This window comes from Papaver somniferum, chromosome 5 (genome assembly GCF_003573695.1).
Source record: "Papaver somniferum cultivar HN1 chromosome 5, ASM357369v1, whole genome shotgun sequence".
Classification (NCBI taxonomy): Eukaryota; Viridiplantae; Streptophyta; class Magnoliopsida; order Ranunculales; family Papaveraceae; genus Papaver; species Papaver somniferum.
The window spans coordinates 199,538,357-199,565,128 of NC_039362.1; the positions used below are offsets into that span (position 1 = coordinate 199,538,357).

General features: G+C 37.5%; 4 protein-coding genes across 5 annotated transcripts in view; 2 read left to right on the forward strand and 2 right to left on the reverse strand.

Moving 5' to 3' along the window:
* The window catches only part of LOC113280547 (ribosome biogenesis protein BMS1 homolog), a 5,647-nt gene extending 4,845 nt beyond the window's left edge, over positions 1 to 802 (reverse strand). The window contains exon 1 of the mRNA XM_026529158.1: positions 782 to 802. Within this exon, the coding sequence (XP_026384943.1) occupies positions 782 to 802 (21 nt within the window). The remainder of the gene's footprint in view (positions 1 to 781) is intronic.
* Positions 775 to 7,148, reverse strand: LOC113284247 (ribosome biogenesis protein BMS1 homolog). 2 transcript variants are annotated; one of them, XM_026533662.1, is made up of 11 exons: positions 6,838 to 7,148; positions 6,627 to 6,717; positions 6,422 to 6,540; positions 5,305 to 5,495; positions 4,930 to 5,140; positions 3,893 to 4,246; positions 2,935 to 3,174; positions 2,259 to 2,477; positions 1,657 to 1,866; positions 1,452 to 1,553; positions 775 to 1,254 (listed from the first exon to the last, which is right to left on the reverse strand). In XM_026533662.1, the coding sequence occupies exons 1-11, from the start codon at positions 6,970 to 6,972 to the stop codon at positions 1,084 to 1,086; spliced, it is 2,043 nt and encodes a 680-aa protein (XP_026389447.1). In that variant the 5' UTR covers positions 6,973 to 7,148; the 3' UTR covers positions 775 to 1,083. The 2 variants fall into 2 exon arrangements, with proteins under 2 accessions (XP_026389447.1, XP_026389448.1); XM_026533663.1 differs by having other exon boundaries at positions 1,200 to 1,328.
* A 9,624-nt stretch (positions 7,149 to 16,772) lies between these two features.
* LOC113280548 lies at positions 16,773 to 17,705 on the forward strand. Its single transcript, XM_026529160.1, has one exon. It carries the CDS (start codon positions 16,773 to 16,775, stop codon positions 17,703 to 17,705), a length of 933 nt encoding a protein of 310 aa, XP_026384945.1.
* Positions 17,706 to 18,256: 551 nt separating this feature from the next.
* On the forward strand, positions 18,257 to 21,394 carry LOC113280549. Its single transcript, XM_026529161.1, has 8 exons — positions 18,257 to 18,458; positions 18,625 to 20,028; positions 20,193 to 20,348; positions 20,412 to 20,584; positions 20,640 to 20,716; positions 20,830 to 20,998; positions 21,110 to 21,223; positions 21,320 to 21,394. Exons 1-8 carry the CDS (start codon positions 18,257 to 18,259, stop codon positions 21,392 to 21,394), a joined length of 2,370 nt encoding a protein of 789 aa, XP_026384946.1.
* Positions 21,395 to 26,772: the final 5,378 nt, after the last annotated feature.

The window sequence follows — 26,772 nt, forward strand, 5'->3', positions numbered from 1 at the left end:
GCTGCCTTTTGTTTTTTGAAGCCTGTATCAGTTTTGCATCAAGATCTAAGTAGTAGGCTTATCAATCTTACCGACTTATTAGTTTAAATTGCGGATTGTGTAATGAAAGCTCAATGACAGTATCTTGCGGATTCTGCTGGAAACTTGGACAGGTTAAAATGCATACTTCAGAAACTTGGATATGGCTCCTCTCATTCTGATGAGTTTACTTGATAACATTTGCTGACTATCAAATTTAGCACAATTTGCCACAGCATGCAGGATAGCAATTTGTCAAACCCGGTTGCAGTATTCAACTGCTTTGTTTTGTTAGTGTGAGAATTCCTGGAGAAAACTGTAGAGTCTTTGATCTGCAAAAAGGTCGTAGTGCTTTTCCTTGGCATAATGCAATTCCGCTGTACTGTTTCTACTGTTCTCCAAGCTGGTGTTTTCCGAGGCCAATAGAAAGACTGATAGTACAATTGGATGTCGCACTCTCGCTGGGGTCACGTTCTTGCACATGAGACGACAATATGGCGAAGACTTGGGTTCTTCCTTGGTACGATCCACTGGAAACAATTTAAATCATTTGCTAAGATTTGAATCTGGTTCTAAACTACCGAGTTGGCGCCTTACTGCATTTTTTCTTATGGAAACCACAGCGAAAAGGGTTTCTGTTGTTATCTACTTGGAGCAACTCCTACAAAGCGGGGAGAGTGGTACATCTAAAGCTCTCATTTGGTCAGAAGTGAACAACAAAGAAAATTTTAGAGCTGTAACCGAAGTAAAGTCATCTCAGTACCCAGAACAAAAAGTAAGTCATTTCCTTAAACCGAGTCAGAGAACAAACCCACATAAGTACACAAAATCCATTCTACAAACTGAATCAAATTAGAGATCAAGAAAAAAAGAAACTGTGATAACTGATTGCACCCATTGTACATAGCAGTGAAAGTACACTACAAAAAGCATCACAGATCTAGTCTAGTAGAACAAAAACCCATAATTCTTGTGAATAACCATCAAGCAAGCGTCAAGAGAAAGAGACCTTGATCCCTTAGCTTCAGCAGCAGAAACAATAAATGAATAATTCCTCAATAAATATTAATGTCCTATACGTATATAATTGAGTTTGCCCCACCCTCCTTTCGGCTCTGAGAACTCTCTCTCTTTCTTAGAAAGCTCCTTACATTCCCTCAGCCTCCTTCTACACTCTAGCATAAACTCTCTCTCTTTCTCAGAAAGCTCCTTACATTCCTTCGGCCTCCTTTTACACTGTAGCATAAACACAATGTCTAACCAATCAGATTCGACTTCCTTGTATCGAAAAGTAGACCGGACAATGATCTCTGAAACACATAAATAGACTACATTCTAAAATGAGCGAGAAGCTATACATGGGAACAGTATGTTTTATCCTAGAAGATTGAGATGAATTATGGAAAGCGTTGTATTAGCCCATGTCTTCTTACCTGGTACTCTTTACAGATCCGATTTCCAGTATTCTTCTTCTTCTCGGCAAACACCACACCACGTCGTTGTGTAATCGTCTGCTGCCTCCTAGCAGGATCAACCTTGGTTTTGGAACAAATACAAGTAAGTTGAGATGCGGACAAATGAAAAATTTCAACCTTGCAAGTCAAAAATTAAACCATAAATTCAGGATTAGGAGATAACCTTGTTGAGAGAATCCTTCAGTTCACCTACTGATTCCATGCCTTGTCCAGTACAGTCGCCTGAATCCTTCAGTTCACTTACTTGTTTCCACACGCGCATGAAAACTTTATCGCAAAGAGAAATTTTATGCTGAAATGAGCAACTAGCAATCCCTTCTCTACGTTGATCTCCCTTCCTTATAAGTTCACTAACGAGCTTCTTTTTAGCAGCCTGCCCAATCAAACACAATTGGTAAACCAAAGAAACAAGCTTCACAGAAATGCTATATCCCCTGACACAACAAAAGATTTCAACACCAACGTGTGTGCAACTTGGTCATTCACTAGGAGAACAAATCTTGCCGACTTTATAGAAAACTAATGAAGGTCTGGAAACACACGAGTTAGTTGTGGACCACATGGAAAGGATCCAACAATTTAACTTCCCATAAGAACGGTCACAGAAAATTTGTTCATCCATACACTACAGCATCACAAAAGCAAATGGATCACAAGCTGTTGTTGTAGAATCCAGAGTCCAGACACCCGATAAAGCACATAAATAAAAATACGAAAGAGCAAACACAGCCCGCCGAAATTAGTTTTGGCACAAGGCAACAATACCTTTTCAACGTTCCCCCGAACTCTTGCAGTCTGAATTGCTGCATCTTTAAACCAATCAATTTCAAGATCTGACGTAAACATGTCTTTGATGGGAGCAGTTTTCTTGAAGGTCTGGAGAGGAGTCCCAACTTGATTGCACTTCTTCAAAATCTTTGCAACTATCTCTGCAGCCTGGGTAAAGTCAAGTATGACACCCATTGCTGAAATCCGAAATGCAGCCTGGGGAATCAAATACAAGTCGATCAATAAACAAAATAGAACTCAAACATACAAGCAAATCAACAACAGTGGTGTAGCATCCCATTCTCACATCCTTACATTTAGAAAATTAAGGGATAGCCTCTTCTACAGAAGAAAGAAAAATGTATTACACTTGCTACATTAACCGAAAAACAGCAGATGACGGGCATAAAATGTGAGTATTAGGCGCAGTGATGTATTCATGAAATGTAAGATACCATCTGAACAAGACAAGTCTCAGGGAGTACAGTAATTAGTTTTTTTCTTAGTTTTCGCCAGGTACTCGCAGGAAATCAAGGATACACGGTACGAACTTACACGCACATTTATTTCATCTTATATAGACGAATACCCCTCTTTGTTGCAATTGCAATTAATCAAGTACTGAAATACCATAGTGATGATAAGTCAAAAGTTCAAGTAGAATACATCAGACCTTATTGCCTGCCAGATTGTGTACAGCAACAAAACCAGTATCTAGAGGTGCAAGAGGACCCCAAAACATTGCAAGACAATCTGTGTGCTCGGGAGTGGAATCTATTCGATGCAAACGATTGCCACCGTCTTCCTGGGCATAAATGGGTCTGGTCTGGTAACGTCTCCAACCAGCTGAAACAATGATTGGGTCTCTTGTCTTCAATAATTTCCTATGCCAGCTATGTCGCTTAAGCCTCGCCTAAAAGTACAAGAAAAACATATTCAAAAATCGAAGCATACACTTTCTTTGAGAGGTTTCGTATTAAAAATAAAATAAAATAAAATAAAATAAAGAGAGAACTAAAAATCTGGGTATCCCTCATTTTCATGATCCTTCACATAAGGGTTATTACTCAAGTTTTAGGTTCTAGTTTTTGGTTCACATACATTAATATATTAAATCGATTCAACCTCGGAATGAGACTAACTCCGCCTGTGTAGTTTTTTGGCACAGCCTGTCGTAAGCCAGGATAAAGGAGGAATGTCCATGTTGGGCGCGAGCCCACAGTAAAACCCCAGACATTCCCCTACGAGAATAGGGTCGTGGTCAGCTTGGCGAGCCAGCGATACACCAATAGAAGGCAAGAGCAGTACCAAGATGGGTGCTTGGGAACTCCTCGTGTATCTTTGTTTGGTTGAAAACAAGCCATTCCCTTAAGAAAGGGCGGGAGCAGTACCTATGGGTGACTGTTTCGGACGTCTCCCCTTTCTAGCCTACCCCAATTTGTTTGGGACTAAAGGCTTGGAAGAAGAAGAAACCTCCAGAGGAGATTGAGTTGACATTTTCACAAGTCATGGACGTACTAGTTAAAAAATTCTGAATATGCATCCTAGCACACATCCTAGAAAGTGGAAGAGTGCTATGATGCGGACTGACAATTGCCTAACGACAATACATTCAAAAGTTAGTGTGATACCTGCATATATCCAACATTCTCATCTTCGAGACTGATACCTCCGACGAGAATAGGGCAATTGGGATCAATATTTTTAGTCATCTCAAAAGGGACATCATGAACCTCCAACTTTAAATAAGTTCCTGCTCTGAAACCCTCAATCTCCGATCGGGTTACCTCATCATTATCGTTGCGTTCATCTACATATTCTGCATCCTTGTCATAGAGAAGACCCCAAAGACCAGACATTGGTGCATAAAAGAGTCTTTCCTTGTCATTCACTCCCTTCATTTTGGCAGCAATTGGTAAAGAGCAGGGATCAGCTAAGCTTGTAATACCATATACAGGAAAATCACCAGCACCAGCAATATGCACCTGGTATTATACACCTTAAATCAGTACTTACAGTAGTGGAAGAAAAAGTGAAAACAATATGTTGGATATACAGAACAATGGGCCGGAAACTAATAAAGCATAATTTACTGTGTTTACTGCTCATAAAAGCAAGCATATGTTTGCAACAACGAATAACGCAAAAATTCCTTTTTTCATATAGTATAAGACTCCTAAAAGGCCTTCGGGATATGAAAATTATTCAATTAACATCTACGGGGCATGACTCCAAGTGGGCTCAACATCGAATTTTCTTTAAGCTACATTTATGAAGGGTAATAGTACAACATTGCTTAGATCCCCAAAATAAACAACAGCTACAATATGGAAGGGCCATTCCACTCATTGCCTATAGGATTTGAGTTGGATGCCCACAGACTTTTAACAACATTATTGTAAGTCTAGATCTTTTATATGGGGCTCATAACACAACAATTCTCGTTCTTTGATATGCTCTTATTAAGAAAATCGACAACCAAATCAAACATAATACAGTATGATATTTCACAAGGTGGCCAAACAAGAATATGTTCCTAGAAGTCTAGAGTTCTGAAACTAATAGAATCAAAGCACGTTTGACGTGCACCAATAAAAGATACCAAGTATTCAGAGAGAGTGAGAGAGAGAGAGAGAGAGAGTCAAAACAACCTAGCTAGAGAAAGTACCTTAGTTCCTCTCTTAAAATTACTGCCTCGGAGATAACCGTACATAACTATGTTTCTATCACATTTATTGTCAATCTGCACTCTTTCCGGAGAAGTAACATCTTCAAAATGATCGACTAGCACATAAGGATGTGCAGTTTGCCAGGACAAAGGATTGAATTTCATAACTGATATGAACATTGCTAGATTGTGAATTTCATCGTCCATGTACCTGTTAATTATAAACGAATAAGAAACAACAATGGATAAGCGGCAATCCTTAATTGAGACTTGCAGATTTTTTTCTACTAATAAGTCCATTAAATTAAAAATTAGCAACAAATATACATTAAATGCATGAATCATATGACCCTAGTAATCTAAACAAAAACTTACATTCCATTGTCAAGACGTGATAAGTAGAATAGTTCTGCTCCGCCGTATATTTCGTTCCGGAACTGACGACTGAGGCGCTGCTTGGTTACCTTTAGTTGTCCATCACATTTGATCTTATCAAGATGTGAGAGGACACCAATAACATTTGGAAAGCCGTGAACTTGTAGAAGGTTAAAGAACTCAAATGTTTCCTGAAATCAATAAAGGCATTTTGCAAGAAGAAAGAAAGGCCTCAAAACCACCATATTTTCAAAATGAACATCTTTGAAGACATAATAACTAAAATATTTTATCTGCATTCTTTTGAAAATGAACAGAGACTGAGAGTCTGTGACTTGTTCTTAGGCATCACACAGCAGGCATACAAATACAATCACAAATTCCAATTCGCCTTGTTTCCTGTATCGGTGAATAATTGTCGACGCAGTGCAGTTGTATCATGCCGCTATACATTAAAAGAAGAGGAAAATTATGGGTGAACATCATATATCATAATAGATATGTGAGAAGCTGTGTAACGACGAGTGGACTACATTTTGCTGTTAAAAGAATTACCCCGTAGGGACACGTATGAACTCTACTCTGGTACTCGTTCCCAACACAGCAGCATAAAATTTTAACATTTCTGCAACTTTTTCTATAAAGCATCAAATGATAAAAGAAGCGGGAATGAACGAGAAGAAGAAGACACATGATTGTTTATTTTTTCAAAGTATAGTGTGTCATGCTTATTTGATCAAAATGTAACTCATGTGTAGTGGTTATGTATGTCTAACTTAGTGGATGATGTATGCACACTTGGCCTCTGATATCGTCGAAGAACCAGTACTAATACTCATACCCATATCGTTGTTATACATGTGAGGAATAGAGACACTCTAAACTTGGTAATGATTTTCCCCTAGTCAAAGAAAAGCCCAGGGCAGTGTCATTGGAATAAATTCAAAAGGTTGTACAAGAAAGTTCATGATGGCACATTAGAAAGCTTTTTCACAATTAATCATGTGCATGAAACATGTTTCTGGTATAAACTGTAAATCCAGTAAGGCAGGAATCAGAACAGTCATTCTTGTACTAATTAAAACAAAATCAACACAAACTTTCTATTGTCACTTACCATTTCAAACCCATAACTTGCATCAATACAAAATAACACCAAATCAGCGTATTTTGCAGCATCTATCATGCCATTAACATCATTTGGGCACTCCACAAACTGCAGCCGCCTATGCTTACCTATCAAAAATACAACAAAACAAGATTATCACATGGGCATGAAGGGTTTAGAACAACTAAGACCACATAATGCAAACAACAAGTACCTGATACCACAGTAATAGGGCCTCGAACGTTATCTAGATGGTGCATAGTGAAAAACTTCACTAGAGATTTAATCAGCATGGATTTCCCAACCTACAATCGTGTATTAAAAAGGGTCATAATCTCCTAATTGATTAGAAATAAGATAATCGACAAAATTATAAACAAAACATAAACCTCAATTTAGATTAAAAGCAAAGAAAATAATAATACCTTGGGAGGTCCTTGAACTAGAACAACGTATGGAACTGGTTCTTCTTCTTCGAGATCATGTTGCAATTGTACCTCTTTTTGATCAGTGGTTGCTGCTTGTGACTGCGTTTCGACTGTCATCACTCTTTTTGTCATAAATTATCAAACTGTTATTATAATCCCAATGACGAACAAATCTACCCTCGTACCGATTACTAATTGAACTAAAAGAAGAAGAATCGATCCCCATCTCAACCCTAGATTACACCAGCAGAACTAATTTGCCCAGAGGTTTTTCTATTTTAACTCGGTGGAATCTGTGCCCCCGTGGTTGAGACTGAAGGAAGTGAGAACTGATAATGCGGTGCCCTACTTTAATAACCTAGTATAATTGGGGCCCCCAAAAAACAATTAGGGGCCTCCCACTAGAGGACAAAAAAAGGTCATTAAAACTCAAATTGAGTCACCCCTTAACCAAAATATTTTTAAATGGCTAAACTGTCCCTGAATGATTAGTATTAAAATTTAATTAAGTTAAGTTAAGTTAATTAGTGTGGTTAGATTATGTTAGATTAAACTCAGATTTTAGAATCAATTTTTTTTTATTTGTTGTTGTTCGAGTTGAGAAGAAGAAGAGGAGGTTTTAGAGGAAATTTAGGATTTTTAGAAGTGATGTTGGGGAAAGTTCAAGCAACAAAGATGATTGTGTTGATGGTAAGATTATCTTAAATTCTCACATGAATTGGATGTATGTCACAACATAGAGAAAGAGTCGTCCATGTCGAGGGATGTATACCCAACGACTCTAGAAAGTCGTCAATGTAAATTTGATGTGTCCCATTTTTTGTTCACATGTGATGGCACTGTTACGGGGAGACCAATCCACTTGCGAATTAGTTCGAAAATGTCCAAAGAAGCCTTAAAGAAGCCAACACTAGAAGAACTTGGGAAACCATAAGGTATTTGGATACACCTCTTATTGTTTTTGTCTTAGGGATGTCTAACTGACTTAATATTCCCTCCGTTATTTTTTAATAGGCCAGTTTTTATAAATAAATATTTCAAAAAAATATGCCAATTTTCTAATTGGGAAACTCAAATTTTACTTTAATTTTTTGGGACCACTTTTCTTTTAACTTCTTTTGATGACAAGTGTTATGTGGACCATTTCATTTATTTCTTTGTCTGACAAGTGTCATGGAGACCATTTCACTTTACTTCTTTTATTGACAAGTGTCTAGAGGACCACTTTCAATAATTAGTTCTCTTAATTTCCTTAATTTTCTCAAAAAAAAAAGAAACTGGCCTATTAAAAAGTAACGGAGGAAATAGTTGATATCTATAGTGTGGTTTTCAAATATTTTTTGGGTCTATCACGCACTTTATGTGATTGGGGGTTATGTGGTGTCAATGCAATTTTAGATTTTGATGTTTTAGGTTTCTTGGGAATTGGGATTAATTTTTGATAGCAGCATAGGAGCGTATTGGTGATGCTTTGGAAATGGGGGTTTCTTATGGTTTACAGTACATGTTTTGGGATAATTCTTAAAGGCTTTTGTTAAACATGCGCTAAGAGTTAAATCTCATGGATTTGTATAACAGTGTAGATTGGACACGAGGAAAGTGGCCTAAATTATTTAAATAATACTAAATAATTCATAATTTCTGTTAAATCAACATTTTTGTCTAGAAAATCAAAGATTGGATAAATGGTGTTCAATAGGAAGCAAGCAATTGCAAATGGAAAGACCAAATTGAATGTTTTACTCCCCTGCTTGCAAAAAGTGATACTTTCATCTTTTCAATTTGATCTTTGCTTCTATTTGCAATTGTTTAAGTGATTTTGTTTGAAAGTAACAACACATTGACAACGAAGAGAAGACGTGGTGTACCATATATGATCAACATCATCAAAGAAGTTAAAAAACTCATCTTCAAATGAGACTCTCATCTAAATTGGTTTCAATAAGTTACTTTTAAAGAGTTAGTTAATTATGAATGGGGCGCGTTCGGGTGACAGGGCTTTATCTCACAGAGTCTCACGGGGTGACGGTGGTCGTTGGATCCTGATGTCTAAACGGACGAGATTATTTTGTAATTATCTGGGTAATCCGGGTTGCCCATGACCCACGTGAAAAAAATTGTACGATTTCTTTCTTTGTCATCGCTTTTCTAATCATTTGCTAGAGAAGTCTCAATTCAGAAGAAATTGATATTGGTGTTTCCGATTAAATGACTGAAAAATTGAATCAAGATTAATTCCAGAAGCATGAATCCTGTAAACATAATACTCGATCAAATCACTCATACACTCATTGGAATGAATGAGTGGTTGAAAGTGGACACTCCTCTGCCAGAGCATTATGTTCATCGGCACGAGCATTCCACTTATCAGCCTCGCTCTTTATCTTCTCTACCAATTCTGAGATGCGAGATTTTTGACGTTGCCGCTCATTCCGAAGCCATACTAACTCGGGAACTCCACCCACTGAAGATAGGGTGGGGGGGGACTCAGACAGAACACTAATTACAGTAAAGGACAACAGCAAGGAAGAGAAAACAGATAATCGAACCTGTAACATCCGAAGAATTCTTCTTAGCCTCTTCCAACTCACTACGAGCCATAGCAAGTTCCAAGCGAATCTTCTCCTCCTCCTTGCCTTGTTTCTCCTTAGCCTTGAGGAGACTCTTCAACTCACCTATCTCCCTATCCTTAACAGAGATAACAGCCTCAGCCGCGGTAAACTCCTCTTCCCGAAGACGAAGCTTAGCTTCCAACTTGAGGGATTTGGCCTTAAAAAACTGGTATAACATGTGGTTGCAATTCTCACTCCTCATCATCTGCGAATCAGAAATTAGAACACCCAGACTCTAAAATTGCTAAATATCGATACAAGGCAAAATGATAAGAAAACTCACTTCTAACATCCGCTGCTGGGATATCCATACTGATACCCATCAGCCAAGGCCATCATGTCAGCAACAGTCGAGGGAGCGTCGATCACTAGAGCAGCCTCCAAGGCCCGAAGATTCTTATCCCACGCTTCGGCGACTTGGTCCTCGGGAGACAATTGCATCATCTTACGGGTATAGGCATCAGATTTCTTCTCACCCTCTACCACAGGAGCTGGATTGGGTACGAACATCAAATTCTTCTTTTTGAACCAAGCTAAGATGGCTTCATCACCCTCAAGGATCAATGAATGAGGAAAATCATCTCCAGAAGACCCAACCGAGGCCCCACCCATGTCTGTGAACTTAGCGCCCGAAGAGTTCGAGGCTACTCCCGCATCCAAATCTGGAAGATATCTAGCACCACACCCCTCTGGAATATCACTAGCATTCACGACTCCCTTTCCCTTTCCATCCGACTTGCTAGAGTTACCAAGCACATCCCAATCATCGTTTGGGGAAAGTAGGTTGAACTCAGAAGCCAGTCCCAGGGCAGCGTTTATATCAAAACCATCCCCCGCAGAGTAAATCCGGCCAAAGGAAAACTCCTGGGACGCAGCGGGAATTTCACCACCAACACCCTTATCACCAAGAGCAATGTTATCATCACCAGCATCGCTGTAACCCGTGGGATTATCTTCGGCACCAGCACATGGCTACCTGCGGGATTAATTTCACCACCAATACCGCTGCCACCAGCGGTAGTATTCCCTTCAACAAATTCTTCATCATCATGACCTGGAGGGGATGTATTAGTACGCTCCTCCCTATCAGACATATCTTCATCCCCTCCAAGCTCAGTCACAGGACTGTTAACTTCTTCACGAACCTCCGCCTCCTCGATTGTTGCGGTGGTGGACTGCTTGGGATTTATCCTCCTCTTCTTCGTCGCCTAAAAAGACAAGGCATATAAGAATAAAAATCCCTGGCTTTGAAAAGAATTAAAATTTCCTCAACTAAAGAAGGACAAGGCATATGGAAATCTTACCTTGACAACCGCAGTATTTTTCGTCTGAAGATCAGTATCGGAACTCTCTTCGTCACCTCCGTCAACAACATCGAGGGCATATTGGAAATTCATGCCCTCAAAATTCAAATGCCAAGGACGGAAATTCCCATAACGAGCAGGAGGAGCCTCACGTATCTGGCTATCTGCGGTAGGATGCCATCCTTGCGGACCTGGAACCCACCCCCAAGCCCAGGGACCAACAACCTCAATAACAGTCGCGTGCCACTCATAGTCATGATCACGCTTGATCCGCTCACGAGTAGGAAACATCAATTTGTTAGTATAATTCTCTGTACCCGGGACGTACTTCACCTTAGCACCACTTACATCACTTAGAAGACGGATCTCACCAAGCGGAGCGGAAATATTACGAAGACTCACACTCCACGGTTTACGATTCCTACTGTTAACATAGTCACCAAAAGACTTGTTAAAATTCTCAAGTGTATACCACTCCCTTTCTTCAGGTTTGGGAACATAAAGGGTCATCATTGTCTCTCCTTTGCTCCGAATATAACACTCCCTCAGTGCACGAAGATAATTCCCATGAAGTTGGGAAATAGAGCGACAGTGAGTGTTCTTCGAAGAGCCCTCTCGACCAGCCAGCACATCATAATAAAAGGAATCCCCAGACTTGTACAAAGGCAACATAAGACCCGCTTCAAAGGCCCCCACCGTGGTCAGCAGATGAAATTCATCAAACTTATACGTCGATATCATCGAATAGCTGAAGACCATGCTTTTCCTTAAAAACCTCCAGATCAATATGTTTGAAGGTCACTTTCTTCTCCCCAACAACGACGCTGCGTATTTCCTGAGAAATATCTTCCTCCTCCGCGGGATCAGGCGCATAACCCTTCGAAGGATTTCTATCGAAAGCTTTTCTCTAGGAGGAACCTTAGATGCATCAGTCTTCGAAACCACTTCTTTCGAAGACCTCCCCTTGGGTTGAGACACTGGAGGGGGAGGTAGAGGATGTTGCTGAGACGCGGAAGGAGGCGCCACTAACCGAAGAGGCGGTACATCCCGCGTTTTCTTGGGATCATCACGCGTATTAACAAAGGGACGAGAAATAGCATACCGGGAACCAGGAGCTTCTTTTGGCCGGTCCCCTTTCTGTGTATTCCCTCTCTGCGACTCACCCTTCTTAGAAGATGAGTACCTCTGACCAGAAGAAGACGAAACCCTATGAACCCGTGCATCACCTTGGGAAGACTTAGACGAACCTCCACCAGGCGGAGAAACATCAGGATCTCTACGCGGAGGAGATCTACGCGGACTCGGTGGTGGAGTTTGATAAGAAACCCGCGGACTGTCAACCATGTCTGCGTAGTACACAAACAAGTTTCAGATTTCCGCGAAGACAAAACGAAAATCAAAAAACTCAATTTCATCCAGTTCTTCATAATCATGAACCAGATGGAAAATAAGAACAAACCCTAAATGAAAAGGGGAAATAACAAATAGGGGCAAGCATACACGAAGGAAGAAATCATTACTGTTTGTAATAACAAATAGGGGCAATCATACACACATATATATATATATTCTTCATCACAAACACATATAAGCAACAACAGAAAACGAATATATTTTTCATCAAAAGATAATCAAACACAGTAAAACCACTTACCTATAAACGAAAAATCAGGAAGAAAGCCTCGACGAACAACAGCAGCAGCAGAAAGCCTCGACGAACAAGAGCAGCAGTAGAAAGCTTCGAGGAACAATAACAACAGCAGCAGAAAGCTTCGAGGAACAACAACAGCAGCAGCAGAAAGCTTTGAGGAACAACAGTAGCAGCATCAGCAATTAATAACAAGGATACAAAAGCAGAGAAAAAAAAAATAAAAGCTCTGAGGAAAGAGAAGGAATGAAATTTATGACTAGAGAATTTTCACATTCCTTCTCATATATATATGCAAAGAGAAATAAAACCTCCCCACTACCCAAGAAGAAGTTATTGCAAATAGTGGGGAACGTGCCCTAAAATCTAGGAAAATAATAAAGAGAAGATGAAGAGAGTAACATGTTTTTCCCCACTACCCAAGAAGAAGTTATTGCAAATAGTGGGGAATGTGCCCTAAAATCTAAGAAAATAATAAAGAGAAGATGAAGAGAGTAACACGTTTTTTCTTCCCACTTCGACTAACCTCCCAGTAGGAGGAAAAGGGGAAAATTGTAGGTCCACATTTCATCTTCTGCCACGTGTCCACAAAGACACGCGTGGAGGACATGCGGCTGAGACCATCAAGATATGATATCACACGTGGACAGCCAAGAGTCACTTTATCCTATCCCCAGAAAGATCTAAGATCTACGGATGGGGATAGTCCGATTGACGCAGACAAGACAGGGGCAGAGGACAGTTGTCTACCGCGGACAGACATCTCAACTACCCGCATTAAATACCCTCAAACAGCATACGTGTCAGTCATCCTGTGGAGGAAGCGCAGATAGCACTGCATATTCAAACAGAACACGCAGAGAGAGCCGAGAACACGAAGACTTCTACGTAAGCGGCACAAGACACAAGAGGATAAGGTTATAACGGGCTTCAGAAGTGGACCCCACTTAACCACCCTATAAATACCCCTCCCTCCCAAGTGAAGAGGGGGATCCGAGAATATTGAGAGGAGAATATGAGAGAGACAGAGAGAGAGAGAGAGAGAGTAAGTGAAATTCCTCATGTTACGCAGGCTTATGTTGATCTCAAAGTCATTCGACTATTTCTGTAACCATCGTACATATAATGAAAAACCCAAACCCGCAGACAGAGATCTGAGTGCTGAATCATATAAGTTAATCGTTTCATCTATATTCATGCATTTATACTTTACATATTCGATTCGATATTTATGGTACATCATGTTCGTACGTTTTATACTTCATCCATTATTCATCTTATTATGCGAGCTAAGAACAATGATTGTAGTTGATGAGACGAGGAAGAGTTTTAGGACTCTGAGTCAAGGATTCAACATAACCGACTCATCCCCCTCAGGCGCAGCCTATTTACTATATTGTCATGGGTCTGCGCGCATTATTTGTGAACACTCAAATGACAATGATCTTTGTGTTCACAGTATAATTGAGACCAAGTAACTAAACCTATAGTTCACCTAATTTCTTCAGTATCCCTGCACTTCCGACATTCAATAAGTGCACGCACTCGAACAATTCCTTTGGTTCGTATTCCGAATAGTAAAGGAACAACAAATATGTTCGGTAACAACTATATTCAATATCAGTGACATGAGTTAGACGAAAGCTCTTCTGTTTAATCCAATAAAATCCTTTGTCGGGTTTAGATCTATCTATCCAACAACTACCAAAGTAACAGAGTTTAGATTTTGCAATCAAATATAGGATCTACCAAGATACTATATAGTGATGCCGATATACGCAAGTAATCAATCAAATCTATCAAGGATAAACCAATTATAATTGGATCCCACCCGATCAAGTTTTGTGCACACCAAAGATTATGAAACCAATAATAAATCTTCTTTGTCTTCAAATCTTCTTAAATCTTCAATAAACACCTTCACACCATAACTTGAAACTCTTGTGATCAATCACGCACAGAACGGAGTCTGTTAACAAAGGATTATCACAAGACATCTTTATATCTACAAACAGTTTCAAATATCCCGTCGACACTTCGATCTAGTTTAAGTGAATCTTATATCAGAAGAGAAGATTCTCAAGAATAAACAAACTAGGTGCAACCAAAGTTCAACACATGTTAGTCAATCAAATCAAATCGAAATTAATATTACTGCAATTATCTAGTTTCCCACCAACGGTACTCGTAGAGCTTCTTGATCCCACAGAAGTCTTTAAACGAGCGGTCGTAAGAGATTTCGCCTAATTAGGGTACTTTCCTCTCCGAATAGACGGCTCCACCAGTAACAACACAACAAGGTAGTTTTACTGGCTCTTAAGATAGTTTGCTCGAAATGAAAACTTGGGTATATAAGACCAAGCTTGGACACCAAGTAATTTCCAAAACCGAACATTCTCATGATATGCAATAAATTCCCAAAATCGGTTTTCATAATTCCTAGAAACACTCTGTCGAAAAATAACTGAAATCCTACTAGAAAATTTCCAATTAGTAAATGCACATTACCAATTTTTATTTTCCAGAGATGTGCATTTTAATTGCTGGTAATTAAAAGCATATAAAATTAACAACCTTAATTAAAAGATTCTCAACATATTTCGGTTTGGGATCTCCTTGAGTTATTAAGAAATATCTTTGTACAATAAAAGATAAGATTTACTGAACATGTTCAAAGTATGTCGACATCTTATTTCTTTGTAAATCCTTTTTCATATTTACAATCTTGGAACCTATTATACCACACTTCCAAACAAGTTTAGAACTGGTTCATCTGATTCCCAATAACTATGTGATTGATCAAATATCAATATACTAATCATGGGTTTACGGTTATACCAAACACAAGGATCGGTTCTACCTTAATATGGTTAGTGGGACCGGTTACGTCAGCTACCCGAATCGGTTACGTCAATTACCAGGACCGGTTACCACATTCTCATTGTATTACTTGTAATCGGTCTCACCAGTTACCAGGACCGGTTACACCAATTACCGGGACCGGTTACACCAATTACAAGGATCAATTACACACTCTTATGTTATCGGTCATGTAGCGCCCCCTAAGCTAGCAGCTGACTAATCCAAGAGATTAGCTATAAAATGAGGCACTAACGATCTAAAATAACTATTTAAACTTTAAGAAAGAAGTTCTAAACAAATATTAACTTGAATCTAAACCCTCTCTGAAATAAATACAAGGACTCCTCTCAAGTGATACATATTTAATAATGAGTAGATTTACAAATAGAATATATATACAAAATAAACATAGCGGAAGCTAACCAACTAAGGAAACCAACTCCTCAAGCTTTCATCGCCACGTGCACATCTTGATCTGTCTCTGAAACTGAAAGTGGGAATCGGTGAGCACATCATCCCTAAAAGGGGTGCCCCGTAGAAATAACAACTAACTTTCAAGTAATCACTAAAATGATTTAAAAACAATGCAGGTTTTACTGAAAACCGTTAGAAAAAACGGAAGACAGAATAAAGCATATTAAGATAATAAATTGTACTGAAAATATAAAGTTCTACCAACCAATTATTCGGCACACATTCACAATATAAATATTAGTTAAGCGACGCAGTCCTTCGGAGTACTAAGGCGTGACTCTTGCGGATTCTTCAATGAGCATTAAAGCGCCCTGAGGTTTGCGGCCCCGCAGTCATATAAGATTTGTACCTTACCAGTACCTCAATATACGCACACTCTACATATCAAGTATCGAAAGAGAACTAATGATGACAACATTAAATCCGACAGAAGAACTTAATCATAGAGATCCCTGTACATCTCGAAAATCAAGTCCAACAATCAAATATAAGATTCTCAACATCATTCACTCCATATACCAAAACACAATATAATATCTTTTGAAAGTAATTTAAAAGAAACAGTAAACATCCACGTATGAGACATGCATTGCCCGTACATAAATAGGGAAAATAATATTCGGTGACACGAGTACACACCTAGATAGTTTATTAGTTGGCGATAATTTTCATCCCTTTAGCGCATAAATATAGACATAACTTTTGGCAACCACATCACACACCAATCAAAAGGAACCTTCTCCCTTTCATGCTAACAATAAATAAAGATTGTAACCACTTTCCAGTCAATGGAAAGAATTACTTTTGAAAATAAGTAGATACTCCCAAAACACGGATATCAGTTGTTTCTAAAGATCCAAGCCGAAAGTTACTAGATTTGCATGCCTCGGCTGAGTTGTGGTGAGAGACTGTCTGCGAATCGGCTCCCAAACTCAGATTTTTTCTTCATCGTTTTTCGAGGTTTGACATCAAATCTTGATCCAAAAATCTCTTCGTTGAGCATTTATTTCACAATGATTATCTTGTATTGATATGGATACTGGTAATAAGATGAATTTAGACGGCGAGAATAAATCTTCTGAGACATATCAATCGGTAGTGGATCTGTCAAAATCTTATGAAGCTCAAATATCGATTAACTTGATAGATTCTCAAACAAATACAAGGTATGATCTGTGGAAACATTCATTAATTGGGCGCCTAGATTTACAGAGTATTAAATTTGTAGAAGCTTCAGCTTTATTATTGAAACAATGGAAGTTGACAGGTAAATGTCAATTAATTCCTTTAGGTAAAGGTTTTTTCACAATCAAACTAGAAAATGCAGTGGATAAAAATTACATTAAATCTGGTAAATGGGAAGTTAAGGAACAATTCTTAAGTCTAAGAAATTGGATTCTCAATTTTAGACCTGAAAACCAGAGAACATCTAAAGCTATGGTGTGGGTTCATTTTCCAGGTTTGAGTTTAGAATATTGGGATGAAGAAACCTTATTCAAGTTAAGCAGAGCTCTGGGTGTTCCAGTTAAGGTGGATGATGCTACCTTAAATTATCAAAGCGGGTATTATGCAAGAGTTTTGGTAGAGATTGATTTAGCAAAAACAATACCAAATAAGCTTTGGATTATTACCAAGTATGGATGTTTCTCTCGAAGTGTTGTTCTAACTAATTTACCTAAATTTTGTTGGAAATGTAAAATTGTTGGTCATCAGCATTATGAATGCATAATTAAAACTCAAACAGAGAAGCCTATTGAGCAAGGTCCTTCTACTGAGAAGCAACCAGAAGTTCCTCAAGCTCCAACTCCAGAGAAGGTTCATGAGGTGGTAATGGAACCATTTGATATAGCTCCAACTCCAGAGAAGGTTCATGAGGTGGTACATGTTTCAAATGTTGATATTTCATCATCAAGTAATATATCAAGTACAATTAAAATTTCTAAAGGAAAATTCAGTCCATTATAAGATGATTCTGCTGTTAAAGATGTGGAACTAAGTCCTTATAAAACTCTGAAAGTAGCAGAAGATAATGCTTTGGATAATAGTGTGGTTAAATATGTTAATGGTATTGATGGCTCTGTATATGAATAAAGGGTACCATCTACTTCTTGATCAAGAGTATTTCAAAGACCTTCAGTTCCAAAATCTCCCACAATCAATAATGAAGAAGCTGCAAAGGAGGTAACTACTAAACCACAACCTAAATGGAATTTTAAAAAGAATCCAGGGAAGGGAGGCACTTCAGGCCTTCATCCTAAAGAATGAAAGTCCTATTTTGGAATTTAAGGGGCCTTAGAAGAGCCAAGTCCCAAAATAAATTATGGTCTCTTATTAATCAGTTTAATCCTTCAGTGGTATGGGTTGCCGAACCTAAAGTAATTTTTTCTTCTTCCTTTTGCAATAAATTAAACTTGCATGGTATGCAAAGCATGGTAACTCATAATTCAGTCTCAGATAAAAAAGGTAATATATGGTTATTTTGGAATAAAAATTTACCTACTCCTATAGTAGTCTCAATGTCAAGTCAGATGATTACAGTGGATATAGCTGGTGTTCTTATTTCTGGTATTCATGCTCATGTGGGGGTGGTTCAAAGAAGATATTTATGGTCAGAAATGGAAGTAGTAAGTGGTTTAAATAAGCCATGGCTTGCTATTGGTGACTTTAATGCCATTACTTCAGCTGAGGAAAAAGTTGGTGGTAAAAATCCAAATAGAGGTGCAATGATGGATTTCAACAAATTTTTTAGATACTTGTGGTTTAATACAAGCTCCTAAAACTGGTCTTATGCATTCATGGTCCAATTGTCAGCATGGCAACAAAAGGATATTGTGCAATCTCGACAGGGTTGTTTTCAATCACTTATGGTTACAAAAATTTGAAGGATGGGGTTATAAAGTTGGTATCAGAGTGGCATCTGATCATGCACCTTTGATGGGTGGATGTGCTCATATTCCTAAGCCATATAATGCTCCTACGAAATTCCAAAAAATGTGGTTATCACATCCAAATTTTATGGAGGTAGTATGTAATAGTTGTTCTGAAAAAGTGGAAGGTAACCCTGCTTTTATCTTTCAGCATAAACTTAAAAAGCTTAAAAATATCCTAAGAGAATGGAATTGGAATGTGTTTGGTAACATAAATGTTCAGGTTAAATATGTTGAAGCTAAAGTTCAAGATGCTATGGTGAAGTCTGATAATGATCCCTTTGATGAAATGGCTCTTAATAATTTGGTAGAAGCTCAAAATCTCTATAATTCTAAAGAAGTTCAATTGCACACTTTTATGAATCAAAAATCAAGAACAAAGTGGATTAAAGAAGGTGTAGCAAATACTGGATTTCTTCATGATAATCTTAAAATTAGAAAAACAAGAAATACTATTAGTGAATTGGAAGATGTCAATGGTGAAATTATTTCTGATCATAAAAAAATAGTTGAAGAACTTGTAACTTATTTTGAGAAGAAATTTAAATATCAGGAAGTTGAACAGAATGATCACATCTTAAAAGTTATTCCAAAGGTGTTAACAAATGAAGATCAGGAAATGATTGAAGCTACTCCAAATGCAGATGAAATCAAAGAAACTATATTTGCTATGGACCAAGACAATGCTCCAGGTCCAGTTGGTTTTTCTGGTTGTTTCTACAGAGCATGTTGGGATATCATAAATCAAGACTTAGTTGCAGCTATTCAGTTTTGCTGGGAAAAAAAGTTCATTCCTAAAGGGCTTAACTCTAACTTCTTAGTACTCCTTCCTAAATCTGCTGGTGCTAGAAGCCCTAATCAATTTAGGCCAATTGGTCTGAGTAATGTCATATTCAAGTTTTTCACTAAAATACTTGCTACAAGGATTGGAAAATTGATGAATAAACTAGTTTCCCCTCAACAAGTGGCTTATGTGAAAGGTAGATGCATTCAAGATCATATTTTGCTTGCTTCTGAATTAGTTAACGAAATGCCAAAGAAGAGAAGATGTGGCAATGTAGCTCTTAAATTAGATATTTCCCAGGCCTATGATTCTGTCAGCTGGGGGTTCTTATTTCAAGTCCTGCAAAAGTTTGGTTTTTCAAAGAATTGGTGTGACTGGCTTCATATCTTATTCAAATCAGCTAAAATTTCTGTGATGGTAAATGGTGGACCTTGTGGTTTCTTTTCAGTTGGAAGAGGACTTAGACAGGGTGATCCATTGTCTCCTATTCTATTTGTACTTATGGAAGAGGTTTTGATCAGGGGCATTACTCAAATGGTAAATGAAGGATTAATAATGCCAATGGTTGAAAGAAAAGGTACACATCCAACTCATCTTTTCTTTGCAGATGATGTTTTCATTTTCTGTAATGGAGCAAAAAAGAGCATTCTAAATCTCATAAATTACTTGAAGAATATCAGAAATGCTAAGGGCAAGTTATCAATAAACACAAAAGTAAAATGTTCATTGATGGTGCATCAGAATTAAGGAAACTTCAAATTAAAGATATGATTCAAATGGAGATAAGTAGCTTCCCTGATAAATATCTTGGAGTGATACTTACTATTGATAGAGTGAAAGTATCTACTGTTTGGCATATGGTTGTGATGATGCAAAAGAAGCTTGCTGCTTGGAAGGGTAAGTTGCTATCTTTTCAAGAAAGATTGGTGTTAATAAAATCAGTATTATGTAGTATTACAGTCTACAATATGGCAGTATACAGATGGCCATCATCTGTTATTAAAACATGTGAAAAAATCATAAGAAATTTCCTCTGGTCTGGTGATGGTGAAATAAGGCAGTATAAAAAAAATTCTTGGAGAAAAGTTTGCACTCCATTGAGTGAAGGGGGTCTTGGTATTCCAAGATTAGAGGTAATCAATAAAGCCTTTCTTATGAAAATGATGTGGAAAATTAATAATTTAACAGATGATTGGGCAAAAAAATTTCAAGCAAAATACAAAGATAAGAATGGTCAATGGAGCACAAAATGACAAAAATCCTCTGTATGGCCTGGTCTGAGGTGGGCTTGGGATGCACTTAAAGAAGACATTAGATGGAATGTTGGTAATGGTGCAAGAATATCTGTCTGGTTTGATTTATGGATTGGTGATTGCAGGCTCATTGACAAAATTGGGAATAATGCTTATATATCTGAAAACACCAACTTGAAAGTATCTGACATCTTGATAAATGGTGAATGGATCTTAAATAATGAACTTCAACAATTGCTACACAATATTCAGATGTCAGAAGTTCATGGAGGTGAAGATGAGTTGATATGGACAGTAACTTAAAAGGAAAATTCTAAATCCCTGAAGCAGTTAATAAACTGAGACATAAAGAAACTTTAGTAAACTGGCAGATGTATATATGGAATTATTTCCTTCATCCTTCAGTGGCCAGTAATGTATGGAAGCTTATCCAAAGAGTATACACTGATGACACTGTTATGGTTAAAAATGGATATGATATGGTCTCCAGATGTTGCATCTGTGAAACTGATCAAGATGGTATGCATCATTTGTTATGGGAATGCAGCTTCAGTGTGAAAATATGGAGATGGATATGTAGTATATTTGAATTTAAAACACCTAAATCTTTTGCAGAAGCTTGGAAGTGTGCAACAAATAAAAGCCTTCTGTTTAAACAGGTTTGGATCACTACAACTTGTGTTATTCTGAAAGAATTGTGGTTTCAGAAAAATAAGAGATTTTTTAAGAACATCAAGCCAAATCTGAAGAGTTTTAAGTGCAGAATTTTAAAATTAATTCAAGAAGGTGGTATGATAATTACTGGGACCAAATGGTGTCATAACTATGATCAAGACATAATTTCAAGATTTCATCTAGGTATCAGAAGGTCCTGATTTCAGTGTATTGTAAAGTGTAATTGGTTTCCACTTGAGCAAAACTTCATAATGTTGTGTTGTGATGGTTCTTCCTTTGGAAATCTTGGGAATGCAGGTTTTGGTGTTGTGGTTAGAGATTCTCAATGTCAGGTAGTTGGAACTTTAGAATGAGGTATTGGTATTGCAACCAATTACTTGGCAGAAGCTTATGGTGTTTTGTGTGCCTTGGAACTGGCAGTGCAATGGAGTATGTTTAAAGTCATTTTAGTGTCTGATTCCAAAACTGTACTAGCTGATTATGCTTAGGGAGAGATTCCTTGGTTTCTACAAGGTAGGTGGAACAATGCTATGAAGAAAATTTCTGAAATCAGATTTCAACATTGCTAAAGAGAAGTTAATTTCTCTGCAGACTGCACAGCTAAAAGAGGTGCATCACTTGTTGCTGGCACAAGACAACTTCATATGGGCAGGCCTCACTGGCTTCCAAGGATGGAAATGCCTGATGTTGACTACTACAGATTTAGTTGAGCTGAAAAAATTTATAAAATTTTTGAGTGTAATTTTTGTTATGCTTTTTAGAGAGTTATGTTTAGTGCCTGTTATTTGATTGTGAAAACTTAAATTGTAATCATCTTCAATTTTTAATAAAAAATATATGATTCAGGGAAAAAAAAAGATCCAAGCCCATCCCAAGATGTAAAATAAAACTGCTTTGTATTACACACAGATAATACATGCGTACACTATCATATAGTAACAAAGATATGCATGAATTTCACAAAAGATAGGTTTGTAAAACAATAATGAACACAAGAGAGTTCGTTATCGATTCCCACCTCTTCTAATGAAAAGCCTCGCATACCTTGAGATGTTCAATCCACTGGATCATCCTTTGAATCGTTCGTTGTTAATACAGAGTAATTGTTAATTACACAAGCACTCTAAATGTTAGCCAAAAGGCTCACACAAGGCTCATAATATAATCTCATACAATTGTCTAGGTTAAGTGAACTATCTAATTGTTCTAAGCCCATCTATGGTTCTACATCTTTTCATTATATATCTTTAGCGTAGGTAAGATCTACCAATTGAATTAGGTTGATTCTATAGTCCACTCGATATGTCCTACGAATATCCATAACTTTGTAGAAGAAATCCAAGTCTAATTCAAACCATAAGTGGTCCAATTCATCAAATAGGGACACTAGTTTTAAGCCCAAGTCCATTACTTCGGCCCATTAATCTATGGATCTGTCCAACAGAGTCGACCAACGGTCGAAAACAGTCAAAGGGTCAATTAATGGTAAACATCAGTCAAGTTTAAGGTCAATAGAGTCAAAGTCTAGTCAAAAGGTCAAGTCAACTTAGTCAAATAGAAAATGGGTAAGCTAACTCGGTCAGCAAGACTGATTCAGATAAAACATGCCAAGAGCAAAGCATAATGCAACACAGAACAACTAAACTCAAATAATATATTTCTAACTCTCATTGCAAATGAATACATTTTAATGATCTCTTCTCTGCCTTGCAATTCTAACACTTCCAATTACAACACTAGAATCCATTTGTATTATTTACACCTGCAATTACTTTTCATTTCATTACTCCTACACCAACTCAGTCCACAACACCTGCAGTCACAAACCCACAAGCAATACTATATCCAACTACAATTCAACTTCAATCATAACAACTCCAGCTTCCCAGAAATCACTACCAACATCAGTTTACTACACCTGCAATATTCCACAATCCATTATCTAACTCAACCAATTTCTTCAACAACATCAGTTCTCATTGTGAGGTCATTAATTCTCTGAATCCTTGCAACTAATTCTAATTAGCTCATGTCTGCATCTGAAATTGATGAACACAATCCAACCTTACCAATTCTTACATCTTCCAGCCTCCATAAATCATTCATCTAAACTCATTTCAATCTTCTTATTTGTAATTTTACACAATCACCTTTACAATTCTGCCTCCAAGTTAACCATTACTCAAATTACTAACCTCTGCAACCTCTGCATCTTCAGAATCCTTGTTAATAAAAACACCAGGCCCATCTTTTCCTTGTAATGCATATACATCTCAACTCTCCAAACTCACATTCGTAAACAAGCCACCAGCAATTGCAGTTTCATTTACTAACAATATCCCAACTAGTTACAACTGTAACTCAATTCCAAATTCAACAACTCCCTGCAACTTAACAATGGCCACAGAACCACTACTAAGTAACTCAACTCCACCTGCAGCACAGATCAACTACACAAATCATCAATATCATCAACTTCTTCATGTTCATCACTTCAAGATCCATTCCCCAACAACACCAATATACACAGCAACCTCAACATCCAAAAATTACTACTCAATTCATCAGTAACAATTCCATAACCCCTGTAATTCAAAATTACCCTTCAACTGCCCTGTCAAAAAAAAACTCATCATCACCTTAAATCAAAGTTTAAGAATACCCCATTCAATTAACACCCATAAGCAGTACCCATCCAAACATAACCATCTTATTCCTTCTACTGCCATAAACTCGCCTGAGATTCCAAATCTTTAATTAAGATGCCAAAGCACACAAACCTCCTTCACCTGAGTCCAAAACTTTCACCACAGACTCATCTTCTTCATCCATAACCCGAACACAGGAACCTAGGTCTGAAATTATAGAAACCCTAATTCCAAATTGGGGAAGAACATGGTAAACCCTAATTTCTCTATGAATCAAAATTAAACTCAATAAAACATCTGAACTTTAATTAACAACAAACCCAAAACTATTATCAATTAAACCACATCAAAAATCAGGAAGCAATTTCAATCAATTCGATACCCTAAATAAAGTTTTGTTTTACCTTATTTCGATTCAACACCAAAGAAGCTTCACCTCTTTAATTCAACAACAACCCTTCTCTTCCTCATACACTAACAACCCAAATCACCTCTCAAATTCAAATCAAACCCTAATTTAATCTCCTCGGATTTATCACGAACCTATAACAGTCTTCAATTTCTCTTCTTTATAAAACAGAACATCCGCAACACCATCACCTTCATCTTCTATCAATCAAGCTAACAAGGTTTAACTCAATTCTTTTGAATTGAGATCGACAGAGAAGAAAGAGAGAACTGAGAAGAACAGAGAAGAAGAAAGAAGAAGAAAGAGAAAGAAAATAAGAGAATGAATTCTCTTCGACACGTTGGGTGGTCATTAGGGCTGCACAGGAACCGTCCCGTCCCATGGAACCGTACCGGAACCGCAGGAACCGTACCGGTACAGTCCCGGAACCGTGATCATACGGGACAGGTACAAGTACCAAAAACTGGTACCGTGCCTAGAGTAGGTACAAGTAACGGTTCTAGGCTATTCCCGTCCCGTCCCGTAGTACCGAGGATCTGTATCCGTTGATTTTAGGATTAAATCCTGGCCGTTGATATTAGGGGTTATACCCTTTTCTTAGTCTCCATCGTATTCTCGGACATTCTCCTCGTTTCCTTCTCCTTCTTCCTTACTCCCTCTCTCTTTTTTCAGTTTCCTCTCAGAGAAGAGAAGATGCCAAACTTTTAGTTTTGATTTCCTTTCCATCATCATCATCTGTATAAGACTTCAGTATCCATTTACGTAAATGGATCTGCTCTGAAGAACTGTTTTTCTTTTGTATCAACAAAGAGGTGAAGAATATGAAGATCGTTTAATCCTCTTTGTTCTTTGGTCTCTGTGTATTATTTTTTTGGGGTTTATGTACTCTGAAAAACAAGGTTCATGTTCTAATAGATTTCGTTTTGAATAATACTGCAGTTGGAAGTAGAGAACGGAGATTTGAGGTCATCTACTCATCTGTCAGTGATAATTCTTCAGTTGCTACTGAAAATCGAGGTAAGATCATCTTTAATCTCTAGTTTTATGTTTTGGGTTCAATTTTGGTTTTTATTTATTCTCGATTTTGATTTTGATTTTGTATGGAACTAAGAAATCATGATAAGCTTCAGTTCTCTTCATCTTTCTATTTTTTTATTAAAATAAACTTATACCCAATCTCAAATTGTTTTCCAGATTAGCCTTTTCTCCCACTCTTTGTTCTTAAAAATGAATTCGGAGTTTCTGATCTAGTTTGGGACAGATTTATGATATTTTGAGGATTGTTGTTTTCTGTTCACAATGTTGTATTATTGGATAGTTTGTTACAAATTGAATTAGTTAACTGAGGTTATATGTGATTATGATGTTTATTGATAGGAAGTCTTTATGATAAATTATGTTTGGGTATGAATGAATTGAATTTTTTGTGAGAAACATATCTCAATTTCAGGCATTGCCATAAGTAAGTCCTTGTTATAATCTAAGGATGTGTAATTTCTTTTGAAATTGAAAGAATGATCTGCAACATGGTTATGTGAAATTGGTTTTGAAATCCATTGATCTTGATCTTTTAGCTGATTATGTACCAGATGATAACTCTAAGGATGAGGAAGGTAATATAAACTTTTCTTAGTTTGATTATGATTTATTTGAATCAGTGGTTCACTGATATATATATATATATATATATATAAATTGTTGTTGCAGAGATCTTGGGTGTGGTTCAACTGTCATAGGTCTTGGATGCTTGATGTTTGGAGTTGCAGGTCTTGGATGCTTGGTGTTTGGAGTCGCAGCAAACTTATAGAAGGGGTCAATTACCAAAGCCGAAATATTGTTTTTTGCTTTACTTTTTGTTTTTTCTATTTGAAGTTTTAAACAACGTTGTTGAATTTAGAAGTTTAAAGATTTTTGTTAATGTATGAATTCAGGTCTTAAGACTCTTAAAAGTTAAAGTTTTTAAGCTTAGAACTTTCAAGTATTTTTGCTTTTTATTTTTTTTTACATAAGTAGATATGCTACGGGTAAAGAACCGGACCCGTCCCGTCCCGTCCTACACAGGTACAAGGTACAAAGTACAGGTACCGGCCATAAGGAGGTACAAGTACTGAGTTAGACAAAAACCCGTACCGTCCCGTCCCATGTGCATCCCTAGTGGTGATAAGGCAAAGGAAAAATACTAAAGGCACCCAGATAAAAGATAAGGACAACCAGGTCGGTCTAAGGATACTTATCCGATGATATCTTGTTGGTCCGGTATTCGAACGACACGTTCGAGTATTTTATTTCGCATAACTTTTCGAGACCTATTCATAGATACTAGATTCATATCTAAA

Bases quoted from the DNA above. Each gene is read 5' to 3' on its own strand.
- LOC113284247 (XM_026533662.1), bottom strand. From the start codon at position 6,972: ATGACAAAAAGAGTGATGACAGTCGAAACGCAGTCACAAGCAGCAACC. The intron at 6,718-6,837 runs GTATTATTATTT...ACACGATTGTAG, and splicing joins TAGTTCAAGGACCTCCCAAG to GTTGGGAAATCCATGCTGAT. The intron at 1,867-2,258 runs GTATTGTTGCCT...TTGATTGGGCAG, and splicing joins TTCGGGGGAACGTTGAAAAG to GCTGCTAAAAAGAAGCTCGT.
- LOC113280548 (XM_026529160.1), top strand. From the start codon at position 16,773: ATGGATACTGGTAATAAGATGAATTTAGACGGCGAGAATAAATCTTCT.
- LOC113280549 (XM_026529161.1), top strand. From the start codon at position 18,257: ATGTCAAGTCAGATGATTACAGTGGATATAGCTGGTGTTCTTATTTCT. The intron at 20,717-20,829 runs GTATGGCCTGGT...TGGTGATTGCAG, and splicing joins CAAAATGACAAAAATCCTCT to GCTCATTGACAAAATTGGGA. The intron at 20,999-21,109 runs GTAACTTAAAAG...TTCATCCTTCAG, and splicing joins AAGATGAGTTGATATGGACA to TGGCCAGTAATGTATGGAAG.